Here is a 26192-nt window from a genome sequence, read left to right as displayed (position 1 = left end):
GAGAGAATCCTGGCCTGTGAGGGGTGAGGTGCAGCCTGCCCATACTGAAAATCCATTGGTGCAATGTCTTGCTTTGTTCAAAACTTCACCCATTCCTCAGCTTTGTAAAATTCTGTTAAACCTTCAGGAAATTTCACCAAGACAACTGCACTACCGTTCTCCCTGTCCCAGACCCCACCCTTTTCCCAACCACCCCATGTGGCCTGTCAGTCAAAGCATTAAAATTTAACCAATTAGAGACAGGCTGGTGGGTTTTTGGAATCAGTGATCCATTCAGAGACAGGCTGGTGAGAGCAAGCACTCTGACATTGGGCATTGTGTCTGCTCCCTCGAGTCTGTTTGATTTGTTTGTCCCTTACCTGACTATGGCGATTCTCTCCGTATTTCCCGTTGAGGTTAGCACGGTGACAGTTCTTATACCACCAGGCTCCCTTGTAAGACGAAGCACAGTTTGTGATAGCAACATCATTGTCCCGATCCTTGGTGGAAAATGGGCGGCCCTGATGATAGGAGAGTGAGTCCCCTGTGGATATAGAGTTATAGACTCATTGCAGGCACAGAAAGTGACCAATTGACTCAGTGATGGCTCCTTGTGGGTTAATCCGATCAGCCTCATCCCTGCTTTATCTCCATATCTCTAAGTTTATTTCCTTCCAGTTCCCATCCAATTTCCTGTTGAAATCATTCATCATCTCCCTCACAATCCCCCCTAACTCTTTCCTAAAACCTTCAATCTGTGTCCCCCAGTCATTGTACCATCAGCCAATGGGAAAGGATTTTCCTTGTCTACCTTATCTAAACCTGTCATCATCTTCTACACCTCTATCAAATCTCCCCTCAATCTCCTGTACTCCAAGTAGAACATCCCTAGCTTCTCGAACCCTAACCTTGGTGCTAAAATCTCTCATCCCTGGACCCATCCCTGGACCCATTCTGGTAAATCTCCTCTGATCTCCTCTGATCTTCAGGTCGTCGTTGGCCTCTGGTATAGTACCAGAAGATTGGAGGTTAGCGAATGTTGTCCCATTGTTTAAGAAGGGGAACAGAGACTTCCCCGGGAATTATAGACCGGTGAGTCTCACTTCTGTTGTCGGCAAGATGTTGGAAAAAATTATAAGGGATAGGATTTATAGTTATTTGGAGAGTAATGAATTGATAGGTGATAGTCAGCATGGTTTTGTGGCAGGTAGGTCGTGCCTTACTAACCTTATTGAGTTTTTTGAGAAAGTGACCAAGGAGGTGGATGGGGGCAAGGCAGTGGACGTGGTATATATGGATTTTAGTAAGGCGTTTGATAAGGTTCACCATGGTAGGCTTCTGCAGAAAATGCAGATGTATGGGATTGGGGGTGATCTAGGAAATTGGATCAGGAATTGGCTAGCGGATAGGAAACAGAGGGTGGTGGTTGATAGTAAATATTCATCATGGAGTGCGGTTACAAGTGGTGTACCTCAGGGATCTGTTTTGGGGCCACTGCTGTTTGTAATATTTATTAATGATCTGGATGAGGGTATAGTTGGGTGGATTAGCAAATTTGCTGATGACACCAAAGTCGGTGGTGTGGTAGACAGTGAGGAAGGGTGTCGTAGTTTGCAGGAAGACTTAGACAGGTTGCAAAGTTGGGCCGAGAGGTGGCGGATGGAGTTTAATGCGGAGAAGTGTGAGGTAATTCACTTTGGTAGGAATAACAGATGTGTTGAGTATAGGGCTAACGGGAGGACTTTGAGTAGTGTGGAGGAGCAGAGGGATCTAGGTGTATGTGTGCATAGATCCCTGAAGGTTGGGAATCAAGTAGATAGGGTTGTTAAGAAGGCATATGGTGTCTTGGCGTTTATTGGTAGGGGGATTGAATTTAGGAGTCGTGGCGTTATGTTGCAACTGTACACAACTCTGGTGCGGCCGCACTTGGAGTACTGTGTGCAGTTCTGGTCCCCACATTACAGGAAGGATGTGGAGGCTTTGGAGAGGGTGCAGAGGAGGTTTACCAGGATGTTGCCTGGTATGGAGGGGAGATCCTATGAGGAGAGGCTGAGGGATTTGGGATTGTTTTCGCTGGAAAGGCGGCGGCTAAGAGGGGATCTTATTGAAACATATAAGATGATTAGAGGTTTAGATAGGGTGGATAGTGATAGCCTTTTTCCTCTGATGGAGAAATCCAGCACGAGGGGGCATGGCTTTAAATTGAGGGGGGGTAGTTATAGAACCGATGTCAGGGGTAGGTTCTTTACCCAGAGGGTGGTGAGGGATTGGAATGCCCTGCCAGCATCAGTAGTAAATGCGCCTAGTTTGGGGGCGTTTAAGAGATCCGTAGATAGGTTCATGGACGAAAAGAAATTGGTTTAGGTTGGAGGGTCACAGTTTTTTTTTTAACTGGTCGGTGCAACATCGTGGGCCGAAGGGCCTGTTCTGCGCTGTAATGTTCTATGTTCTATGTTCTATACCCTCTCAAGAACGCTCACAACCTTCCTGAAGTGTGGTGACCAGAACTGAACTCCCTGCAGACTCTTCAGAACTGTCTCATCTAGTCTATTTTGTCTTTCCCAGCCCTTCTTCCTCAGGCTTCTCTGCATGAAATCCTATCTATACCTTGTCTCTTCATTCTGAAAATTCTGGTGATTCATGGCTGAGGACAATCAAATCCCTTGGTACCACATCATTCTGCAGTCTCTCTCCATTTTAATGATATTCTTGCTGAAACTGTACAAGGCACTTGTGAGGCCACACCTGGATATAGGGTACAGTTTTGGTCTCCCTCTCTAAGGAGGGATATACTTGATTTGGAGGTAGTTTAAAGAAGGTTCATTAGACTGATTCCTGGACTGAAAGGATTGTCTTATGAGCAAACTTTAAGCAGGTTGGATCTATACCAATTGGTGTATAGAAGAATGAGAGGTGTGACCATACTGTGCCTTCTAGAAATGTATTTTAGTCATGTTTCTGTGCTGAATGCATTTACTAGCCCCTTTCTTTTTATCAGAGCCATTTTGTCTGGACCCAGCAGCCCTGTATTGTTACTGCAGGGACATAATTGATCTTAATTGCTCCAATGTTTGTTCAAACTGAACTAATGCAGCGTTCTATTATTTTGTGTTTTCCCTGGGATATTGCAGAGTAGTGCTTGATTAGGTTGATTGACAGGTAAGGTCATATGACTGGGTACAGCTAGGCTCTCACAGAAAACTCAAGGCCACTCTTGAAAAACGGAGGTGGACAAAAGGGTAAGTGTAGGCCGGTTAGCTTAACTTCTGCAGTAGGGAAAATGCTTGAATCTATCATCAAGGAAGAAATAGCGAGACATCTGGATATAAATTGTCCCATTGGGAAGAAGCATCATGGGTTCATGAAGGGCAGGTCATGTTTGACTAATTTGGTGGAATTCTTTGAGAACATTACATGCGCAGTAGACAATGGGGAACCTGTGGATGTGGTGTATCTGGATTTCCAGAAGGCATTTGACAAGGTGCCACACCAAAGGATGCTGCATAAGATAAAAGTAGTCTTGTGAAGGCCTAACCAGTTTGGTTTGGGTGAGAGACACACCATTATGGATAACGTATTAGCGTGGATAGAGGATTGGTTAAATAACAGAAAGCAAAGAGTGGGGATAAATGGGTGTTTTTCTGGTTGGCGATCAGTGACTCGAGGTGTGCCTCAGGGATCAGTGTTGGGACCCCAATTGTTTACAGTTTACATAGATGATTTGGAGTTGGAGGCCAACTGTAATGTGTCAAAATTCGCAGATGACACGAAGGTGACTGGCAGAGCAAAGTGTGCGGAGGACACTGAAAGTCTGCAAAGGGATATAAATAGTTTAAGTGAGTGGGCGAGGGTCTGGCAGATGGAGTCCAATGTTGGTAAATGTGAGGTCATCCATTTTGGTAGGAATAACAGCAAAATGGACTATTATTTAAATGGTAAAAAACTGCAGCATGCTGCTGTGCAGAGGGACCTGGGTGTCCTTGTGCAGGAATCACAAGGAGTTGGTTTGCAGGTGCAGCAGGTAATTAAGAAGGCAAATTGAATTTTGTCCTTCATTCTGAGAAGAATGGAGTTTAAAAACAGGGAGGTTATGTTGCAGCTATATAAGGTGCTGGTGAGGCCACACCTGGAGCACTATGTACAGTCTTGGTCTCCTTATTTGAGAAAGGATATACTGGCACTGGAGGGCGTACAAAGGAGATTCATAGGTTGATTCCGGAGTTGAGAGGGCTGGCTTATGAGGAGAGACTGAGTAGACTGGGACTATACTCATTGGAATTCAGAAGAATGAGGGGAGATCTTATAGAAACATATAAGAATATGAAGGGAACAGATATGATAGAAGCAGGGAAGTTATTTCCACTGGCGGGTGAAACTAGAACTAGGGGGCATGGCCTCAAAATAAGGGAGAGCATATTTAGGACTGAGCTGAGGAGGAACTTCTTCACCCAAAGGATTGAGGATCTGTGGAATTCCCTGCCCAGTGAAGCAGTTGAGGCTACATCATTGAATGTTTTTAAGGCAAGGATAGATACATTTTTGAACAGTTAAGGAATTAAGGGTTATGGTGAGCGGGCGAGTAAGTGGAGCTGAGTCCATGAAAAGATCAGCCATGATCTTATTGAATGGTGGAGCAGGCTTGAGAGGCCAGATGGCCTACTCCTGCTCCTAGTTTTTATGTTATGTTCTTAGTATGCATTTGGGATTTTGAGAAAGAGCTGTATCTCTTGCTCTGTCTGAAGTGGAGACTGGAATCTGCCAAGAAATAAGACTTTTTCTCTGAGAATCTACTGTTTGGGATGGAACCTTCTTTGGAAGTTGCTGCATGGGATTTGGAAGACAGATGTCTGTCTGGATCACCCCCCAGAAGTGTCAAAAGGCTTAAAATCTAGGACCGATGTCAGCATCTTTGGTTTCTGTGCTAACTGGTTCTAAAAAAGGGTTCAGTTCTGTAGGTATTCCTTCTAAATTTGGACAATAGAGATAGTTAGCTGTTAAGAATTATACGTTGTCATGTTTAAGTATTTTAACTGGTAAAAGTTATGCCAACTCTTTCTGTTATATTCTGTGTTCTTAAATAAAATTTGTTTTGATAAAAGCTTCCTGGTGGGTCACTTGAATCATACCTGGAGTGAAGCACCTTATGTTCACCTGAATGCCAAAATCAAATGTAAAAGTTAAGATCGAGGTTGTGCTGGAGTCTTTGAATGGCATCAAGATAGATAAGTCGCCGGGTCCGGATGGGATGTACCCCAGGTTACTGTGGGAGGCGAGGGAAGAGATTGCAGAGCCTCTGGCGATGATCTTTGCGTCGTTGATGGAGACGGGAGAGGTGCCGAAGGATTGGAGGATTGCGGATGTGGTTCCTATTTTCAAGAAGGGGAATAGGGATAGCCCAGGAAATTACCGACCGGCGAGTCTAACCTCAGTGCTTGGTAAGCTGATGGAGAAGATCCTGAGGGACAAGATTTATGAGCATTTAGAGAGGTTTAGTATGCTGAAGAATACTCAGCATGGCTTTGTCAAAGGCAAATCGTGCCTTACGAGCCTGGTGGAGTTCTTCGAAAATGTGACTAAACACATTGACAAAGGGAAAGCGGTAGATGTGGTTGATATGGATTTTAGCAAGGCGTTCGATAAGGTCCCCCATGGAAAGCTTCTAGAAAAAGTGAGAGGGCATGGGATCCAAGGGGCGGCTGCCCTGTGGATCCAGAACTGGCCTGCCCAAAGGAGGCAGAGAGTGGGTATAGATGGGTCTTTTTCTAAATCTGTTCTGGGACCCTTGCTGTTTGTCATTTTCATAAATGACCTGGATGAGGAAGTGGAGGGATGGGTTGGTAAGTTTGCCGACGACATGAAGGTTGGTGGGGTTGTGGATAGTCTGGAGGGATGTCAGAAGTTACAGAGGGACATAGATAGGATGCAAGACTTGGCGGAGAAGTGGCAGATGGACTTCAACCCAGATAAATGCGTAGTGGTCCATTTTGGCAGGTCAAATGGGATGAAGGAGTACAATATTAAGGGAAAGACTCTTAGTACTGTAGAGGATCAGAAGGACCTTGGGGTCTGGGTCCATAGGACTCTAAAATCGGCCCCGCAGGTGGAGGAGGTGGTTAAGAAGGCGTATGGTGTGCTGGCCTTTATCAATCGAGGGATTGAATTTAGGAGTCCGGAGATAATGATGCAGCTATATAAGACCCTCGTCAGACCCCACTTGGAGTACTGTGCTCAGTTCTGGTCGCCTCATTACAGGAAGGATGTGGAAAAAATTGAAAGGGTGCAGAGGAGATTTACAAGGATCTTGCCTGGATTGAGCCTTATGAGGATAGGCTGAGGGAGCTCTGTCTTTTCTCCTTGGAGAGACGTAAGATGAGAGGAGACCTAATAGAGGAATATAAGATGTTGAGAGGCATAGATCGGGTGGACTCTCAGAGGCTTTTTCCCAGGGTGGAAATGGCTGCTACGAGAGGACACAGGTTTAAGGTGCTGGGGTGTAGGTACAGGGGAGATGTTAGGGGTAAGTTTTTCACACAGAGGGTGGTGGGCGAGTGGAATCGGCTGCCGTCAGTGGTGGTGGAGGTAAACTCAATGGGGTCTTTTAAGAGACTCCTGGATGAGTACATGGGACTTAATAGGATGGAGGGTTATAGGTAGGCCTAAAAGATAAGGATATGTTCAGCACAACTTGTGGGGCCGAAGGGCCTGTTTTGTGCTGTAGTTTTTCTATGTTTCTATGTTTCTAAACTTCCTCAATAATCTTGGAATTTCTGGTCTTGTCCTTAACTGAGATGATCTTTTTGAAACATATAAGATCCTGAGAGAGTTTGGCAAGGCAGATGTTGGGAGGATATTTCCCCTCATGGGGGGAATCTGGCATTATGGGGTACTGATTAAATATAAAGGTTTCCTATTTAAAAGGAAGATGAGGAAGTATTTCTTCTCTCTGAGGGATGGCAGTGTTTGAAACTCTCTTCCACAGAGAGTTGTGGAGGCTGGGTTAGACAGATAGCAAAGTAGAGTTAGTGTCTCATCAGATCAGCCATGCTCTTAATGAATGACAGAGCTGGGTAGAGGGGCTGAATGATCTACTTCTGCCTCAAAGGATCTTTTGTAATTCTCCAAAAGCATGAGTTCAAATCCGACCATGGCAGCTGGAGGAGTTAAAATAAATCTGGAATAAAATAACACTCTCAACAATAGTGGGGTTGAAGCTCCCAGATTGTTATAAAAGCTCAACTTGCCCACTCACTAATGTGCTCCAAGCAGGGAATCTGTAATCGTTACCCAGTCTGGTGGTCTCCGCAAATAAGGAGAGAAAAAGGCAGAGGACGTACCAACACCACATAGACAGCAGCAATTAGCACAGATGTTTCAGCACCATTCACTCAGGGGAAATTACTACCACATTATTACTTGCGATCCATGACATTTCAGAAGAATGAAATTTTGACTGAATGAAAGTTCCTACCTTTCCAATATTAACCATTAATAAATTTCTATTCCACATCGGAAAGTAAATAAAACTCACCGGCAGTCCCATTGTAATCTCCCAGTCTCAATTTGTACAGGTTCCTGGAATCACTCAGGTAAAATCGATCATACGCTGCGTACACTGATTCACGGCCATCACGGAGATCGATGCGGAGTTCGTATCTGCTTTGAGCAGAGATCTTATGAATGTTGTCCAAACCTAAACCCACAAAACACAGAGATCAACAAGTTAGAAACAGGCAGTGTCAAAGTAGAGAGGATGTGAGAGAGTGCCAGTGTGTGTTCACAGTGAGTGTGAGACAGAGTAACAGTGCAACAATAACGTCGGTATTGGGGAAGTTGTTAGAGTCTATTATCAAGGGTTTCATAACTCTGCATTTGGAAGGCAGTGGTGTAATCAGACAAAGTCAGCATGGATTTACAAAAGGGAAATCATGCTTGACAAATCTATTGGAATTTTGTGAGTAGAGTTGACTGAGGAGAACCAGTAGATGTGATTTATTTAGACTTTCAGAAGGCTTTCAACAAGGTCTAACGGACTACTATGAAAAGTGCATAGGATTGCAGGTAATGTCTTGAGATGGATAGAAAGCTGGTTAGCAGATAGGAAGCAAAGTTGGCACCTATGAGTCTTTTCCTGATTGGCAGTCAGAACAAAGAACAAAGAAAATTACAGCACAGGAACAGGCCCTTCAGGCCTTCAAGCCTGCACCAATCATGCTGCCCGACTCAACTAAAACCCCTTACACTTCCAAGGACGATATCCTTCTATTCCCTTCCTTCATGTATTTGTCAAGACGCCTCTTAAAAGTCACTATCATATCTGCTTCCAATACCTCCCCCGGCAGCGAGTTCCAGGCACAAAGATGTCCAAAGATGTGTGGGTTAGGTTGCTTGGCCATGCTAAAATTGCCCCTTAGTGTCCTGAGATGCGTAGGTTAGAGGAAATAGCGGGTAAAATATGTAGGGACATGGGGTTGGGCCTGGGTGGGGTTGTGGTCGGTGCAGACTCGATGGGCCGAATGGCCTCTTTCTGCACTGTAGGGTTCTATGAATCTATGAATCACCCACCACTGGGTAAAAAAACTTGCCTCGTACATCTCTTCAAACCTTGCCCCTCGCACCTTAAACCTATGCCCCCTATTAATTGACTCTTCCACCCTGGGAAAAAGCTTTTGACTATCCATTCTGTCCATGCCCCTCATAGAAATCATAGAAATCATAGAAACCCTACAGTGCAGAAGGAGGCCATTCGGCCCATCGAGTCTGCACCGACCACAATCCCACCCAGGCCCTACCCCCACATATTTACCCGCTAATCCCGCTAACCTACGCATCTCAGGACTCTAAGGGGCAATTTTTTTTTTAACCTGGCCAATCAACCTAACCCGCACATCTTTGGACTGTGGGAGGAAACCGGAGCACCCGGAGGAAACCCACGCAGACACGAGGAGAATGTGCAAACTCCACACAGACAGTGACCCGAGCCGGGAATCGAACCCGGGACCCTGGAGTTGTGAAGCAGCAGTGCTAACCACTGTGCTACCGTGCCGCCCCATAATCTTGTAGACTTCTCTCAAGTCGTCCCTCAACCTCCATCGTTCCAGTGAGAACAAACCAAGTTTCTCCAACCTCTCCTCATAGCTAATGCCCTCCATACCAGGCAACATCCTGATAAATCTTTTCTGTACCTTCTCCAAAGCCTCCACATCCTGATAGTGTGGCGACCAGAATTGAACACTATATTCCAAGTGCGGCCTAACTAAGGTTCTATAAAGCTGCAACATGATTTGCCAATTTTTAAACTCAATGCCCCGGCCAATGAAGGCAAGCATGCCATACGCCTTCTTGACTACCTTCTCCACCTGTGTGCCTGTACACCCAGATCCTTCTGCCTATCAATACTCTTGAGGGTTCTGCCATTTACTGTATTTATCCCATCTGACGAGTCCACTACTGTTGCAGGCAGGGCATTCCACGCCCTTACTACTCTCTGAGTAAAGAACCTACCTCTGACATCTGTCCTACATCTATCACCCCTCAATTTAAACCTATGTCCCCTCGTGCTAGCCATCACCATCTGAGGAAAAAGGCTCTCACTGTCCACCCTATCTAATCCTCTGATCATCTTGTATGCCTCTATTAAGTCACCTCTTAACCTTCTTCTCTCTAACAAAAACAGCCTCAAGTCACTCAGCCTTTCCTCATAAGACCTTCCCACCACACCAGGCAACATCCTGGTAAATCTCCTCTGCACCTTTTCCAATGCTTCCACATCCTTCCTATAATGCGGCGACCAGAACTGTACACAATGCTCCAAGTGCGGTCGCACCAGAGTTTTGTACAGCTGTAACATGACATCATGGCTCCGAAACTCAATCCCTCTACCAATAAAAGCTAACACACCGTATGCCTTCTTAACAACCCTATCAACCTGGGTGCCAACTTTCAGGGATCTATGCACATGGACACCGAGATCTCTCTGCTCATCCACACTACCAAGTATCTTACCATTAGCCCAGTACTCTGTATTCTTGTTACTCATTCCAAAGAGAATCACCTCACACCTTTCCGCATGAAACTCCATTTGCCACCTCTCAGCCCAGCACTGCAGCTTATCTATGTCCCTCTGTAACCTGCCACTTCCCTCCGCACTGTCCACAACTCCACCGACTTTAGTGTCATCTGCAAATTTACTAACCCATCCTTCTACGCCCTCATCCAGGTCATTTATAAAAATGACAAACAGCAGTGGCCCCAAAACAGATCCTTGCAGTATACCACTAGTAACTGAACTCCAGAATGAACATTTCCCATCAACCACCACCCTCTGTCTTCTTACAGCCAGCCAATTTCTGATCAAAACCGCAAAATCACCCTCAATCCCATGCCTCTGTATTTTCTGCAATAGCCTACCATGGGGAACCTTATCAAACACTTTACTGAAATCCATATACACCACATCAACTGCTTTACCCTCATCCACCTCTTTGGTCACCTTCTCAAAGAACTCAATAAGTTTTGTGAGGCACGACCTACCCTTCACAAAACCGTATTGACTATCCCTAATCAAATTGTTCCTTTCTAGATGATTATAAATCCTATCTCTTATAATCCTTTCCAAAACTTTGCCCACAACAGAAGTAAGGCTCCCTGGTCTATAATTACCAGGGTTGTCCCTACTCCCCTTCTTGAACAAGGGGACAACATTTGCTATCCTCCAGTCTTCTGGCACGATTCCTGTAGACAATGACAACATAAAGATCAAAGCCAAAGGCCATTGGGGCGGCACGGTAGCACAGTGGTTAGCACTGCTGCTTCACAGCTCCAGGGACCTGGGTTCGATTCCTGGCTTGGGTCACTGTCTGTGTGGAGTTTGCACATTCTCCTCGTGTCTGCGTGGGTTTCCTCCGGGTGCTCCGGTTTCCTCCCACAGTCCAAAGATGTGCCGGTTAAATTAATTGGCCAGGTTAAAAATTGCCCCTTAGAGTCCTGAGATGTGTAGGTTAGAGATTAGCGGGTAAAATATGTGGGGGTAGGGCCTGGGTGGGATTGTGGTCGGTGCAGACTCGATGGGCCGAATGGCCTCCTTCTGCACTGTAGGGTTTCTATGATTTCTATGATTTCTCTGCAATCTCCTCCCTAGCCTCCCAGAGAATCCTAGGATAAATCCCATCTGGCCCAGGGGCCTTATCTATTTTCACACTTTCCAGAATTGCTAACACCTCCTCCTTATGAACCTCAATCGCGTCTAGTCTAATAGCCTGTATCTCAGTATTCTCTTAGACAACATTGTCTTTTTCCTGTGTGAATACTGATGAAAAATATTTATTTAGCGCCTCTCCTATCTCTTTGGACTCCACGCACAACTTCCCACTACTGTTCTTGACTGGCCCTAATCTTACCCGAGTCATTCTTTTATTCCTGACATACCTATAGAAAGCTTTAGGGTTTTCCTTGATCCTAACTGCCAAAGACTTCTCATGTCCCCTCCTGGCTCTTCTTAGCTCTCTCTTCAGGTCCTTCCTGGCTAACTTGTAATAGCTGCAATAGCTTACCATGGGGAACCTTATCAAACACTTTACTGAAATCCATCTGCACCACATCAACTGCTTTACCCTCATCCACCTCTTTGGTCACCTTCCCAAAGAACTCAATAAGTTTTGTGAGGCACGACCTACGTTTCACAAAACCGTATTGACTATCCCTAATCAAATTGTTCCTTTCTAGATGATTATAAATCCTATCTCTTATAATCCTTTCCAAAACTTTGCCCACAACAGAAGTAAGGCTCACTGGTCTATAATTACCAGGGTTGTCTCTACTCCACTTCTTGAACAAGGGGACCACGCCTTCATGTCTCATCTTTACATAAGTCTCCTCCTTCGTCTTCACAAGAGATTCAACTTCTTTAGTAAACCACAGTTCCCTCGCTCGACCACTTCCTCCCTGCCTGACAGGTACATACTTATCAAGGACACGCAGTAGCTGTTCCTTGAACAAGCTCCACATTTCAATTGTGCCCATCCCCTGCAGATTTCTTCCCCATCCTATGCATCCTAAATCTCGCCTAATCGCATCATAATTTCCTTTCCCCCAGCTATAACTCTTGCCCTGCGGTATATCCTATCCCTTTCCATCGCTAAAGTAAACGTAATCAAATTGTGGTCACTATCACCAAAGTGCTCACCTACCTCCAAATCTAACACCTGGCCTAGTTCATTACCCAGTACCAAATCCAATGTGGCCTCGCCTCTTGTTGGCCTATCTACATACTGTGTCAGGAAACCCTCCTGCACACATTGGACAGAAACTGACCAATCTAAAGTACTCGAACTATCGCGTTTCCAGTCAATATTTGTAAAGTTAAAGTCCCCCATAACAACTACCCTGTTACTTTTGCTCCTGTCCAGAATCATCTTTGCAATCCTTTCCTCTACATCTCTGGAACTTTTTGGAGACCTCCCAACAGGGTGACCTCTCCTTTCCTGTTTCTAACCTCAGCCCATACCACTTCAGTAGACAAGTCCTCATCAAACGTCCTTTCTGCCACTGTAATACTGTCCTTGACTAACAATGCCACACCTCCCCCTCTTTTACCACCTTCCCTGATCTTACTGAAACATCTAAACCCCGGAACCTGCAACAACCATTCCTGTCCCTGCTCTATCCATGTCTCCGAGATGGCCACAACATCGAAGTTGTGGAATTAGGAATATAATAGGAAGACAGATTATTACTTGAACGGGTGTAAATTGAGAGGGGTGGATATTCAGTGAGACATTGCTGTCCTTGTGCATCAGTTGCTGAAAGTAAGCGCGCAGGTATAGCAGGCAATAATAAGGTATGTTGGCCTTCAAAATGAGAGGATTTGAGTATAAGAACATAAGGGAACATAAGAAGTATAGGGATAGAGATGCTCTGCTGCAATTGTATAGGCCTTTGGTGAGACCACACCTGGAGTATAATGTGTAGCTTTGGTGTCCTTATCTGAGAAAGGATGTCCTTGCGATAGAGGGGGTACAGCAAAGGTTTACCAGGCTGATTCCTGGGATGGCAGGTCTGTCATATGAGGAGCGACTAAGTCATTTAGGATTATATTCACTGGAGTTTAGAAGAGTGAGAGGGGATCTCATAGAAACTTATAAAATCCTAACAGGGCGAGACAGGGTAGATTCAGAAAGAATGTTCCCAATGCTGGGGAGTCCAGAACTAGGGATTATAGTTTGAGCATTATGGGTAAACCTTTTACAACTGAGGCGAGGAGAAACCCAGAAGGTGGTGAATGTAGCTGTCGCTGGTTTCGAGAGGAAATTAGTATAGCTCTTGAGGCTAAATAGATCAAGGGATGAGGGGGGGCAGGGGGAATCAGAATATTGAACTTGATGATCAGTCATGATCAAAATGAATGGTGTGTAGGCTCGAAGGGCCGAATGGCCCTTCCTGCATCTTGTTTCCATTTTTGCAGAGTGTGAGACACAGAAAAAGTGTGTTCACACAGTGAGTGTGAGACACAGTAACAGTGTGTTCAAAGTGGGTGTTAGACATAGTAACAGTGTATTGACAGTGAGTGTGAGGCAGAGTAACAGTGTGGTCACAGTGAGTGTGACACACAGTAACAGTGTGAATTCTCAATGAGTGTGAGACACAGTAACCGTGGGTTTACACAGTTAGACAGATTAACAGTGTGTTCACAGTGAGTGAGACACAGTAACAGTGTGTTCACAGTGAGTGTGAGACACTGTAACAGTGAGTTCACAGTGAGTGAGACACACAGTAACCATGCATTTACAGGGTTCGACAGATTAACAGTGTGTTCACAGTGAGTGAGACACAGTAACAGTGTGTTCACAGTGAGTGTGAGGCACTGTAACAGTGTGTTCATGGTAGTGTGAGCCAGAGTAACAGTGCATTCAGTGAGTGTGAGTCGCAGGAACAGTGTGTTCACAGTGAGCGTGAGGCAGACTAACAGTGTGTTCACAGTGAGTGTGAGGCACAGTAACACTACATTCTGGATGAGTGTGAGACACAATAACAGTGCATTCACAGTCAGTGTGAGTTCACAGTAACAGTGCATTCACAGTCAGTGTGAGACACAGTAACAGTGTGTTCACCGAGTGAGTGAGAGACACAGTAACAGTGTGTTTAAAGTGAGTGTGAGGCACTGGAACAGTGTGTTCACCGTAGTGTGAGCCACAGTTACAGTGTGTTCAGAGTGAGCGTGAGACTCAGGAACAGTGTATTCACAATGAGTATGAGACACAGTAACAGTGTATTCACAGTGAGTGTGAGGCATAGTACAGTGGGTTTACAGAGTGTGAGACACAGTAACAGTGTGTTCATACAGAGTGTGAGCCACAGAAACAGTATGCTCACAGTGAGCGTGAGACACTAACAGTGTGTTCATACTGAGTGTGAGCCACAGAAACAGTGTGCTCACAGTGAGCGTGAGACACTAACAGTGTGTTCATACTGAGTGTGAGCCACAGAAACAGTGTGCTCACAGTGAGCGTGAGACAAAGTAACAGTGCATTCACAATGAGAGAGAGACTTAGTAATAGTGAGTTCACAAGGTGTGTGAGACACAGTAACCGTGGGTTTACACAGTTAGACAGATTAACAGTGTGTTCACAGTGAGTGTGAGACACAGTAACTGTGTTTACAGGGTTCGACAGATTAACAGTGTGTTCACAGTAAGTGAGACAAAGTAACAGTGTGTTCACAGTGAGTGTGAGGCACAGTAACAGTGTGTTTACAGAGTGTGAGACACAGTAAAGTGTGTTCATACTGAGTATGAGACACAGAAACAGTGTGCTCACAGTGAGCGTGAGACACAGTAACAATGTTCACAGTGATTGTGAGACACTGTAACAGTGCGTTCAAAGTGAGTGTGATTCACAGTAACCGTGTGTTGACAGGGTTCGACAGATTAACAGTGTGTTCACAGTAAGTGAGACACAGTAACAGTGTGTTCACAGTGAGTGTAAGGCACTGTAACAGTGTGTTCATGGTAGTGTGAGCCACAGTAACAGTGCATTCAGTGAGAGTGATTCGCAGTAACAGTGTGTTCACAGTGAGTGTGAGACGGAGTAACAGTGCATTCAGAGTGAGTGTGAGACCCAGTAACAGTGTGTTCAGAGTGAGTGTGAGACACAGTCACACTGCATTCTGGATGAGTGTGAGACACAGTAACAGTGCATTCATAGTCAGTGTGAGTTCACAATAACAGTGTGTTCACAGTGAGTGTGAGCCACAGTAACAATGTGTTTACATTGTGAGTGTGAGATACATTCACAGCATGTTCACAGAGTGAGTGTGAGACACAGTAACAGTGTCTTCACAGTGAGTGTGAGACACACAGTACAGTGTGTTGAGAGTGAGTGAGAGACACAGTAACAGTGTGTTCACAGTGAGTGTGAGACAGATTAACAGTGTGTTCACAGTGAGTGTGAGACACAGTAACAGTGTGTTCACAGTGAGTGTGAGGCACAGTACAGTGTGTTGAGAGTGAGTGAGAGACACAGTAACAGTGTGTTCACAGTGAGTGTGAGGCACAGTAACAGTGTGTTCACAGTGAGTGTGAGACACAGTAACAGTGTGTTCACAGTCAGTGCGAGCCACAGTAACCGTGTGTTTACAGATTGAGTGTGAGACACATTAACAGTGTGTTCACAGCGAGTGAGAGACACATTAACAGTGTGTTGAGAGTGAGTGAGAGACACAGTAACAGTGTGTTCACGGTGAGTGTGAGACACAGTAGCAGTGTGTTCACAGTGAGTGTGAGACACAGTAACACTGTGTTCACAGCAAGTGTGAGACACAGTAACAGTGTGTTCATAGTGAGTGTGAGACACAGTAACACTGTGTTCACAGCAAGTGTGAGACACAGTAACAGTGTGTTCACAGTGAGTGTGAGACACAGTACAGTGTGTTGAGAGTGAGTGAGAGACACAGTAACAGTGTGTTCACAGTGAGTGTGAGACACAGTAACAATGTGTTCACAGCAAGTGTGAGACACAGTAACAGTGTGTTCATAGTGAGTGTGAGACACAGTAGCAGTGTGTTCAGAGTGAGTGTGAGACACAGTAACACTGTGTTCACAGCAAATCTGAGACATAGTAACAGTGTGTTCACAGTGAGTGTGAGCCTCAGTAACCGTGTGTTCACAGTGAGTGTGAGACTCAGTAACAGTGTGTTCAGAGTGAGTGTGAGCCTCAGTAACAGTGTGTTCAGAGTGTGTGTGAGACTCAGTAACAGTGTGTTCACAGTGAGTGTGAGACTCAGTTACAGTGTGTTCAGAGTGAGTGTGAGCCTCAGTAACCGTGTGTTCACAGTGTGTGTGAGACACAGTAACAGTGTGTTCACAGTGAGTGTGAGACTCAGTAACGGGGTTCACAGTGAGTGTGAGCCACAGTAACAGTGCGTTCACAGTAAGTAAGACACAGTAACAGTGTGTTCACAGTAAGTGTGAGGCACTGTAACAGTGTGTTCACAGTAAGCAAGACACAGTAACAGTGTGTTCACAGTAAGTGTGAGGCACTGTAACAGTGTGTTCACAGTGAGTGTGAGGCACAGTAACACTGCGATCCGGATGTGAGACACAGTAACAGTGCATTCACAGTCAGTGTGAGTTCACAGTAATAGTTTGTTCACAGTCAGTGTCAGACACAGTAACAGTGTCTTCAAAATGAGTGTTAGATACAGTAACAGTGTGTTCACTGAGTGAGTGTGAGACACAGTAACAGTGTATTCACTGTGAGTGTGAGGCACAGTAACAGTGTATTCACTGTGTGTGAGGCACAGTAACAGTGCGTCTACAGAGTGTGAGCCACAGTAACAGTGGGCTCACAGTGAGTGTGAGACACAGTAACAATGTTCACAGTGATTGTGAGACACTGTAACAGTGCTTTCACAGTGAGTGTGAGACACGGTACGAGTGCATTCACTATGAGAGTGAGACTTCGTAATAGTGAGTTCACAATGAGTGTGAGACACAGTAACCGTGGGTTTACACAGTTCGACAGATTAACAGTGTGTTCACAGTGAGTGTGAGACACTGTAACAGTGTGTTCACAGTGAGTGTGAGACACAGTAACAGTGTGTTCAGAGTGAGTGTGAGCCACAGTAACCGTGTGTTTACAGCGTGAGTGTGAGACAGATTAACAGTGTGTTCACAGTGAGTGTGAGACACTGTAACAGTGTGTTCACAGTGAGCAGAAGACACAGTCACAGTGTGTTCAGAGTGAGTGTGAGACAGATTAACAGTGTGTTCACAGTGAGTGTGAGACACAGTAGCAGTGTGTTCAGAGTGAGTGTGAGGCACAGTAACAGTGTGTTCACAGTGAGTGTGAGACACAGTAACAGTGTGTTCACACAGTGAGTGATAGACTCAGTAACGGTGTTCACAGTGAGTGTGAGACCCTGTAACAGTGCTTTCACAGTGAGTGTGAGACACGGTACGAGTGCTTTCACTATGAGAGTGAGACTTCGTAATAGTGAGTTCACAATGAGTGTGAGACGCAGTAACCGTGGGTTTACACAGTTAGACAGATTAACAGTGTGTTCACAGTGAGTGTGAGACACAGTAACAGTGTGTTCACTCTGAGTGGGAGGCACAGTACAGTGTGTTCACAGTGAGTGTGAGGCACAGTAACAGTGTGTTCACAGTGAGTGTGATTCACAGTAAGAGTGCATTCACAATGAGAGTGAGACTTAGTAATAGTGAGTTCACGATGAGTGTGAGACACAGTATCCGTGGGTTTACACAGTTAGACAGATTAACAGTGTGTTCACAGTAAGTAAGACACAGTAACAGTGTGTTCACAGTGAGTGTGAGGCACAGTAACAGTGTGTTTTCAGTCAGTGTGAGCCACAGTAACCGTGTGTTTACAGAGTGAGTGTGAGACAGATTAACAGTGTGTTCACAGTGAGTGTGAGACACTGTAACAGTGTTTTCACAGTGAGTGTGAGACACAGTAACAGTGTGTTCACAGTGAGTGTGAGACACAGTAACAGTGTGTTCAGAGTGAGTGTGAGCCACAGTAACCGTGTGTTTACAGTGAGTGTGAGACAGATTAACAGTGTGTTCACAGTGAGTGTGAGACACTGTAACCGTGTGTTCACAGTGAGTGTGAGACTCAGTAACAGTGTGTTCACAGTGAGTGTGAGACACAATAACAGTGTGTTCACAGTGAGTGTGAGACACAGTAGCAGTGTGTTCAGAGTGAGTGTGAGACACAGTAACAGTGTGTTCACACAGTGAGTGATAGACTCAGTAATGGTGTTCACAGTGAGTGTGAGCCTCAGTAACCGTGTGTTCACAGTGAGTGTGAGGCACTGTAACAGTGTGTTCACAGTGAGTGTGAGACTCAGTAACCGTGTGTTCACAGTAAGTGTGAGGCACAGTAACAGTGTGTTCACAGTGAGTGTGAGACTCAGTAACCGTGTGTTCACAGTAAGTGTGAGGCACAGTAACAGTGTGTTCACAGTAAGTGTGAGGCACAGTAACAGTGTGTTCACAGTGAGTGTCAGGCACAGTAACAGTGTGTTCACAGTAAGTGTGAGGCACTGTAACAGTGTGTTCACAGTGAGTGTGAGGCACTGTAACAGTGTGTTCATGGTAATGTGAGCCACAGTAACAGTGCATTCATTGAGTGTGATTCACAGTAACAGTTTATTCACAGTGAGTGTGAGGCACAATAACAGTGTGTTCACAGTGAGTGAGAGGCACTGTAACAGTGAGTGTGAGGCACAATAACAGTGTGTTCACAGTGAGTGTGAGACTCAGTAACGGGGTTCACAGTGAGTGTGAGACACAGTAACAGTGTGTTCACAGTGAGTGCGAAACACAGTAACAGTGTGTTCACAGTGAGTGTGAGACAGATTAACAGTGTGTTCACAGTGAGTGTGAGACACAGTAACAGTGTGTTCACAGTGAGTGTGAGACACAGTAACAGTGTGTTCACAGTGAGTGTGAGACACAGTAACAGTGTGTTCACAGTCAGTGTGAGCCACAGTAACAGTGTGTTCAGAGCGAGTGTGAGACACAGTGACAGTGTGTTCACAGTGAATGTGAGGCACAGTAACAGTGTGTTTTCAAGTGAGCGGAAGACACAGTAACAGTGTGTTCACAGTGAGTGTGAGACAGATTAACAGTGTGTTCACAGTGAGTGTGAGACACAGTAACAGTGTGTTCACAGTGAGTGTGAGACAGATTAACAGTGTGTTCACAGTGAGTGTGAGACACAGTAACAGTGTGTTCACAGTCAGTGTGAGCCACAGTAACAGTGTGTTCAGAGCGAGTGTGAGACACAGTAACAGTGTGTTCACAGTGAGTGTGAGACACAGTAACAGTGTGTTCACAGTGAGTGTGAGACAGATTAACAGTGTGTTCACAGTGAGTGTGAGACAGATTAACAGTGTGTTCACAGTGAGTGTGAGACACAGTAACAGTGTGTTCACAGTGAGTGTGAGACACAGTAACAGTGTGTTCAGAGCGAGTGTGAGACACAGTAACAGTGTGTTCACAGTGAGTGTGAGACACAGTAACAGTGTGTTCACAGTGAGTGTGAGACAGATTAACAGTGTGTTCACAGTCAGTGTGAGCCACAGTAACAGTGTGTTCAGAGCGAGTGTGAGACACAGTAACAGTGTGTTTTCAAGTGAGCGGAAGACACAGTAACAGTGTGTTCACAGTGAGTGTGAGACAGATTAACAGTGTGTTCACAGTGAGTGTGAGACACAGTAACAGTGTGTTCACAGTGAGTGTGAGACACAGTAACAGTGTGTTCACAGTCAGTGTGAGCCACAGTAACAGTGTGTTCAGAGCGAGTGTGAGACACAGTGACAGTGTGTTCAGAGCGAGTGTGAGACACAGTAACAGTGCGTTCACAGTGAGTGTGAGACACAGTAACAATGTGCTCACAGTGAGTGTAAGACATAGTAACAGTGTGTTCACAGTGAGTGTGAGACTCAGTACAGTGTGTTCACAGTGAGTGTGAGACACAGTAACACTGTGTTCACAGCAAGTCTGAGACATAGTAACAGTGTGTTCACAGTGAGTGTGAGCCTCAGTAACCGTGTGTTCACAGTGAGTGTGAGCCTCAGTAACAGTGTGTTCACAGTGAGTGTGAGACTCAGTAACGGGGTTCACAGTGAGTGTGAGCCACAGTAACCGTGTGTTCACAGTGAGTGAGAGACAGATTAACAGTGTGTTCACAGTGAGTGTGAGCCACAGTAACAGTGTGTTCACAGTGAGTGTGAGCCACAGTAACAGTGTGTTCACAGTGAGTGTGAGCCACAGTTACAGTGTCTTCACAGTGAGTGTGAGGCACAGTAATAGTATGTTCACAGTGAGTGTGAGAGAGTGTAACAGTGTATTCACACTGAGTGTGAGACACAGTAACAGTGTGTTCACAGTGAGTGTAAGAGTATAACAGCGTGTTCACAGTGAGTGTAAGACACAGTAAACATAGAAACATAGAAAACTACAGCACAAAACAGGCCCTTCGGCCCCAAAAGTTGTGCCGAACATACCCCTACCTTCTGGGCCTACCTATAAACCTCCATCCTATTAAGTCCCATGTACTCATCCAGGAGTCTCTTAAAAGACCCTATTGAGTTTGCCTCCACCACCACTGACGGCAGCCGATTCCACTCGCCCACCACCCTCTGTGTGAAAAACCTCCCCCTAACATTTACCCTGTACCTACACCCCAGCACCTTAAACCTGTGTCCTCTCGTAGCAGCCATTTCCACCCTGGGAAAAAGCCTCTGAGAGTCCACCCGATCTATGCCTCTCAACATCTTACATATCTCTGTTAGGTCTCCTCTCATCCTACGTCTCTCCAAGGAGAAAAGACTGAGCTCCCTCAGCCTATCCTCATCAGGCATCCCACTCAACCCAGGCAACATCCTTGTAAATCACCTCTGCACTCTTTCAATCTTTTCCACATCCTTCCTGTAATGAGGCGACCAGAACTGAGCACAGTACTCCAAGTGGTGTCTGACGAGGGTCTTATATATCTGCATCATTATCCCCGGACTCCTAAACTCAATCCCTCGATTGATAAAGGCCAGCACACCATACGCCTTCTTAACCACCTCCTCCACCTGCAGGGCCAATTTTAGAGTCCTATGGACCCGGACCCTCTACAGTACTAAGAGTCTTTCCCTTAATATTATAGAACATAGAACATAGAACATTACAGCGCAGAACAGGCCCTTCGGCCCACGATGTTGCACCGACCAGTTAAAAAAAAAACTGTGACCCTCCAACCTAAACCAATTTCTTTTCGTCCATGAACCTATCTACGGATCTCTTAAACGCCCCCAAACTAGGCGCATTTACAACTGATGCTGGCAGGGCATTCCAATCCCTCACCACCCTCTGGGTAAAGAACCTACCCCTGACATCGGTTCTATAACTACCCCCCCTCAATTTAAAGCCATGCCCCCTCGTGCTGGATTTCTCCATCAGAGGAAAAAGGCTATCATTATCCACCCTATCTAAACCTCTAATCATCTTATATGTTTCAATAAGATCCCCTCTTAGCCGCCGCCTTTCCAGCGAAAACAATCCCAAATCCCTCAGCCTCTCCTCATAGGATCTCCCCTCCATACCAGGCAACATCCTGGTAAACCTCCTCTGCACCCTCTCCAAAGCCTCCACATCCTTCCTGTAATGTGGGGACCAGAACTGCACACAGTACTCCAAGTGCGGCCGCACCAGAGTTGTGTACAGTTGCAACATAACGCTACGACTCCTAAATTCAATCCCCCTACCAATAAACGCCAAGACACCATATGCCTTCTTAACAACCTTATCTACTTGATTCCCAACTTTCAGGGATCTATGCACACATACACCTAGATCCCTCTGCTCCTCCACACTATTCAAAGTCCTCCCGTTAGCCCTATACTCAACACATCTGTTATTCCTACCAAAGTGAATTACCTCACACTTCTCCGCATTAAACTCCATCCGCCACCTCTCGGCCCAACTTTGCAACCTGTCTAAGTCTTCCTGCAAACTACGACACCCTTCCTCACTGTCTACCACACCACCGACTTTGGTGTCATCAGCAAATTTGCTAATCCACCCAACTATACCCTCATCCAGATCATTAATAAATATTACAAACAGCAGTGGCCCCAAAACAGATCCCTGAGGTACACCACTTGTAACCGCACTCCATGATGAATATTTACTATCAACCACCACCCTCTGTTTCCTATCCGCTAGCCAATTCCTGATCCAATTTCCTAGATCACCCCCAATCCCATACATCTGCATTTTCTGCAGAAGCCTACCATGGTGAACCTTATCAAACGCCTTACTAAAATCCATATATACCACGTCCACTGCCTTGCCCCCATCCACCTCCTTGGTCACTTTCTCAAAAAACTCAATAAGGTTAGTAAGGCACGACCTACCTGCCACAAAACCATGCTGACTATCACCTATCAATTCATTACTCTCCAAATAACTATAAATCCTATCCCTTATAATTTTTTCCAACATCTTGCCGACAACAGAAGTGAGACTCACCGGTCTATAATTCCCGGGGAAGTCTCTGTTCCCCTTCTTAAACAATTGTACTCCTTCATCCCATTTGACCTGCCAAAATGGACCACTACGCATTTATCTGGGTTGAAGTCCATCTGCCACTTCTCCGCCCAGTCTTGCATCCTATCGATGTCCCTCTGTAACTTCTGACATCCCTCCAGACTATCCACAACCCCACCAACCTTCATGTCGTCGGCAAACTTACCAACCCATCCCTCCACTTCCTCATCCAGGTCATTTATGAAAATGACAAACAGCAAGGGTCCCAGAACAGATCCCTGGGGCACACCACTGGTGACCAACCTCCATTTAGAAAAAGACCCATCTATACACACTCTCTGCCTCCTTTGGGCAAGCCAGTTCTGGATCCACAGGGCAGCAGCCCCTTGGATCCCATGCCCTCTCACTTTTTCCAGAAGCCTTGCATGGGGGACCTTACCGAACGCCTTGCTAAAATCCATATAAACCACATCTACCGCTTTCCCTTCGTCAATGTGTTTAGTCATATTTTCGAAGAACTCCACCAGGCTCATAAGGCACGATCTGCCTTTGACAAAGCCATGCTGAGTATTCTTGAGCATACTAAACCTCTCTGAATGCTCATAACTCTTGTCCCTCAGGATCTTCTCCATCAGCTTACCAACCACTGAGGTTAGACTCACCGGTCGGTAATTTCCTGGGCTATCCCTATTCCCCTTCTTGAAAATAGGAACCACATCCGCAATCCTCCAATCCTCCGGCACCTCTCTCATCTCCATCGACGACGCAAAGATCATCGCCAGAGCCTCTGCAATCTCTTCCCTCGCCTCCGACAGTAACCTGGGATACATCCCATCCGGACCCGGCGACTTATCTATCTTGATGCCATTCAAAGATTCCAGCACAACCTCTTTGTTAAAGTCCACATACTCAATCTTTTCAGTCCACTGCAAGCCCACAGTACATCCACCCAGGTCCCTCTCCTCTGTGAAAACCGAGGCAAAAGTGGATTCACAAAGAGTGTGAGACACAGTAACAGTGTCTTCACAGTGAATGTGAGCCACAGCAACGGTGTGTTCACAGTGAATGTGAGACATAGTAACAGTGTGTTCACAGTGTGTGAGAGACACAGTAACAGTGTGTTCACAGTGAGTGTCAGACAGAGTAACAGTGTGTTCACAGTGAGTGTCAGACAGAGTAACAGTGTGTTCACAGTCAGTGTGTGACATGGTGACAGTGTATTGATGATGTGGACATGGCGCCGATAGCACTGGGACTGGCAGAGAGTTTTGCATTGAAATTAATTCTAAATGTTAAGTCAGGTGAGTGATTGTAGTTTTGTGATTGAGTTTTCCTTTCCTTCTCTATACTCTGAAAAAGGAAATAAAAGTTTAATCAGATGGGGTGGCATGGTGGCACAGTGGTTGGCACTGCTGCCTTACAGCGTCAGAGACCTGGGTTCAATTCTGGCCTTGGCTACATATCTGTGTGGCGTTTGCAAGTTCTCCCGCAGTTTATGTGGGTTTCCTCTGGGTGTTCCGATTTTCTCCTGCAGTCCAAAGATGGGTTAAGTGTGGGTTAAGTGGATTAGCTATGCTGAATTGCCCCTTACTGTGCAAAGATTTGTAGATTAAGGGCATTAGTGAGGTAAATGCGTGAGGCCACGGGGATTGGTTGGCAGTGGAGTGGGCCTGGGTAAGATGTCCTTCTAAAAGCACTATTTACGGCTAGATATTTCTGATCTGATCAGTGGTCAGGCACAAGTGGGTAAGACTGTTACAGAGGCCACACTGTATGTCCAGAGTGTCGTATTGCAGGATCATCAGCCTTTACAATCGATGTGGTATATTTGGACTTTCAGCAAGCATTTGACAAAGTCCTGCATAAGAGATTATCGTGCAAGATTAAAGCACATGGGATTGGGGAATTGTATTGAGATAGATTGAAAACTGGTTGGCAGACAGGAAACAAAGAGCAGGAATTAATGGGTGCTTTTCAATCTGGCAGGCAGTAACGAGTGGGGTGCCACAGGGATCGGTGCTGGGATCCCAGCTATTCACAATATATATTAATGATTTGGATGAGGGAACAAAATGTAACATCTCAAAGTTTGCAGATGATACCAAGTTGGGGTGGGAGGGTGAACTGTGACGAGGATGCAGAGATCCTTCAGAATGATCTGGACAGGTTGGATGAGTGGGCTAATCAATGGCAGATGCAGTATAATTTGGATAAATGTGAGGTTATTCACTTTGGAAGTAAAAACAAGAAGGCAGATTATTACCTGAATGGCTGCAAATTGGGAGAGGGGAGTGTGCAGCAGGACCTGGGTGTCCAGTCATTGAAGGTAAGCATGCAGATGCAGCAGGCAGTAAAGAAGGCAAATGGTATGTTGGCCTTCATTGCGAGAGGTTTTGAGTACAGGAGCAGGGATGGATTGTTACAATTATACAGGGCCTTGGTGAGGCCACACCTAGAATATTGTGTGCAGTTTTGGTCTCCTTTTCTGAGGAAGGATGTTCTTGCTCTCAAAGGAATGCAGTGAAGGTTACCAGGCTGATTCCGGGGATGGCGGGACTGACGTATGAGGAGAGATTGACTAGGTTAGGGATTGTTTTCGCTGGAGTTCAGATGAATTGGGGGGGTGGCATCTCACAGAGACTTATAAAATTCTAACGGGACTAGGCAGGATAGATGCAGGAAGGATGTTCCCGATGGTGGGGGAGTCCAGAACCAAGGGTCACAGTCTGAGCATACAGGTTAGACCATTGAGGACGGAGTTGAGGAGACATTTGTTCACCCAGAGAATGGTGAGCCTGTGGAAGTAGTTGATGCCAAAACATTGTTTGTATTCAAGAGACAGCTAGACGCAGCGATTGGGGCGAATGGAATCAAAAGTTATGGGGAGAAAGCAAGATTATGCTTTTGAGTTGGCCATTCAGCCATGATCGTAATGAATGGCGGAGCAGGCTCAAAGGGCCAACTGGCCTTCTCCTGCTGTATGTTTCTATGTAAGTTGCCCCTTAGTGTCCATGGCAAATGTGTGGGGTTACGCGGATGGGATAGAGGGAAGGACCTGGGTGGAAATGCTCTTTTGAAGGGTCAGTGAGACTCGATGGGCCAAATGGCCTTTTCTGCACTGTGGGGATTCTATGGTTCTATGAATCTGTCAGACATTCCTCCAGGCAACATCTGGGAGTAAAATTACAGGATTCAATGAATAGAGCAGTTTCTATAGAATAGAGCATTGCGGGTAGAGAAGCCACCATCAATGAACAATTGCCCCCTCAACTGAACAATGATAGATGTGATGATTGAGGAAATTAAATGTGGGATATTAACTGATAAAGCCATTGTTGAAAGGCTGAAACAATCTCCCTAAACATCAATAGTACAATCAATTAAGACGTTTATTTAAACCACAGAGCTGATGAAAACATTGCTAAGATTTGCTAAGATTTGGAATATGATCTTGTACGTACCCAGCCAGAATTCATCCTCCAGGTTTCCAAAGCCCACTCGATAATCAACCCATTTCCTTGCAAAGTCTATCAGTCCATCCTGCCGTCTCTGGAACACCTGTATCGAAGAAAGGCAGGGCTATAGCTGTACCCTCAAACTTAGCAAAATACCTTCATCATCTCTGGCATTCTGCTTATATCTTCAAACTTGAGAA

The 26192-nt window shown here is 45.6% G+C and overlaps 1 protein-coding gene across 1 annotated transcript in view; it reads right to left on the bottom strand.

Annotated features, from left to right (window-relative positions):
• tnr (tenascin R (restrictin, janusin)) overlaps positions 1 to 26192 on the bottom strand; it is a 383262-nt gene that overhangs the window by 15600 nt on the left and 341470 nt on the right. Inside the window, exons 18-20 of the mRNA XM_078219166.1 lie at positions 25999 to 26095; positions 7508 to 7669; positions 360 to 523 (exon numbers count right to left, since the gene is read on the bottom strand). Coding sequence (XP_078075292.1) covers positions 360 to 523; positions 7508 to 7669; positions 25999 to 26095 — 423 coding nt within the window. The remainder of the gene's footprint in view (positions 1 to 359; positions 524 to 7507; positions 7670 to 25998; positions 26096 to 26192) is intronic.

The sequence above is a fragment of the Mustelus asterias genome, chromosome 8, assembly GCF_964213995.1.
Source record: "Mustelus asterias chromosome 8, sMusAst1.hap1.1, whole genome shotgun sequence".
In the NCBI taxonomy this organism is placed as follows: Eukaryota; Metazoa; Chordata; class Chondrichthyes; order Carcharhiniformes; family Triakidae; genus Mustelus; species Mustelus asterias.
The sequence above is the reverse complement of the archived record's forward strand: the minus strand, read 5'-3'. Positions and strand labels throughout refer to the sequence as shown.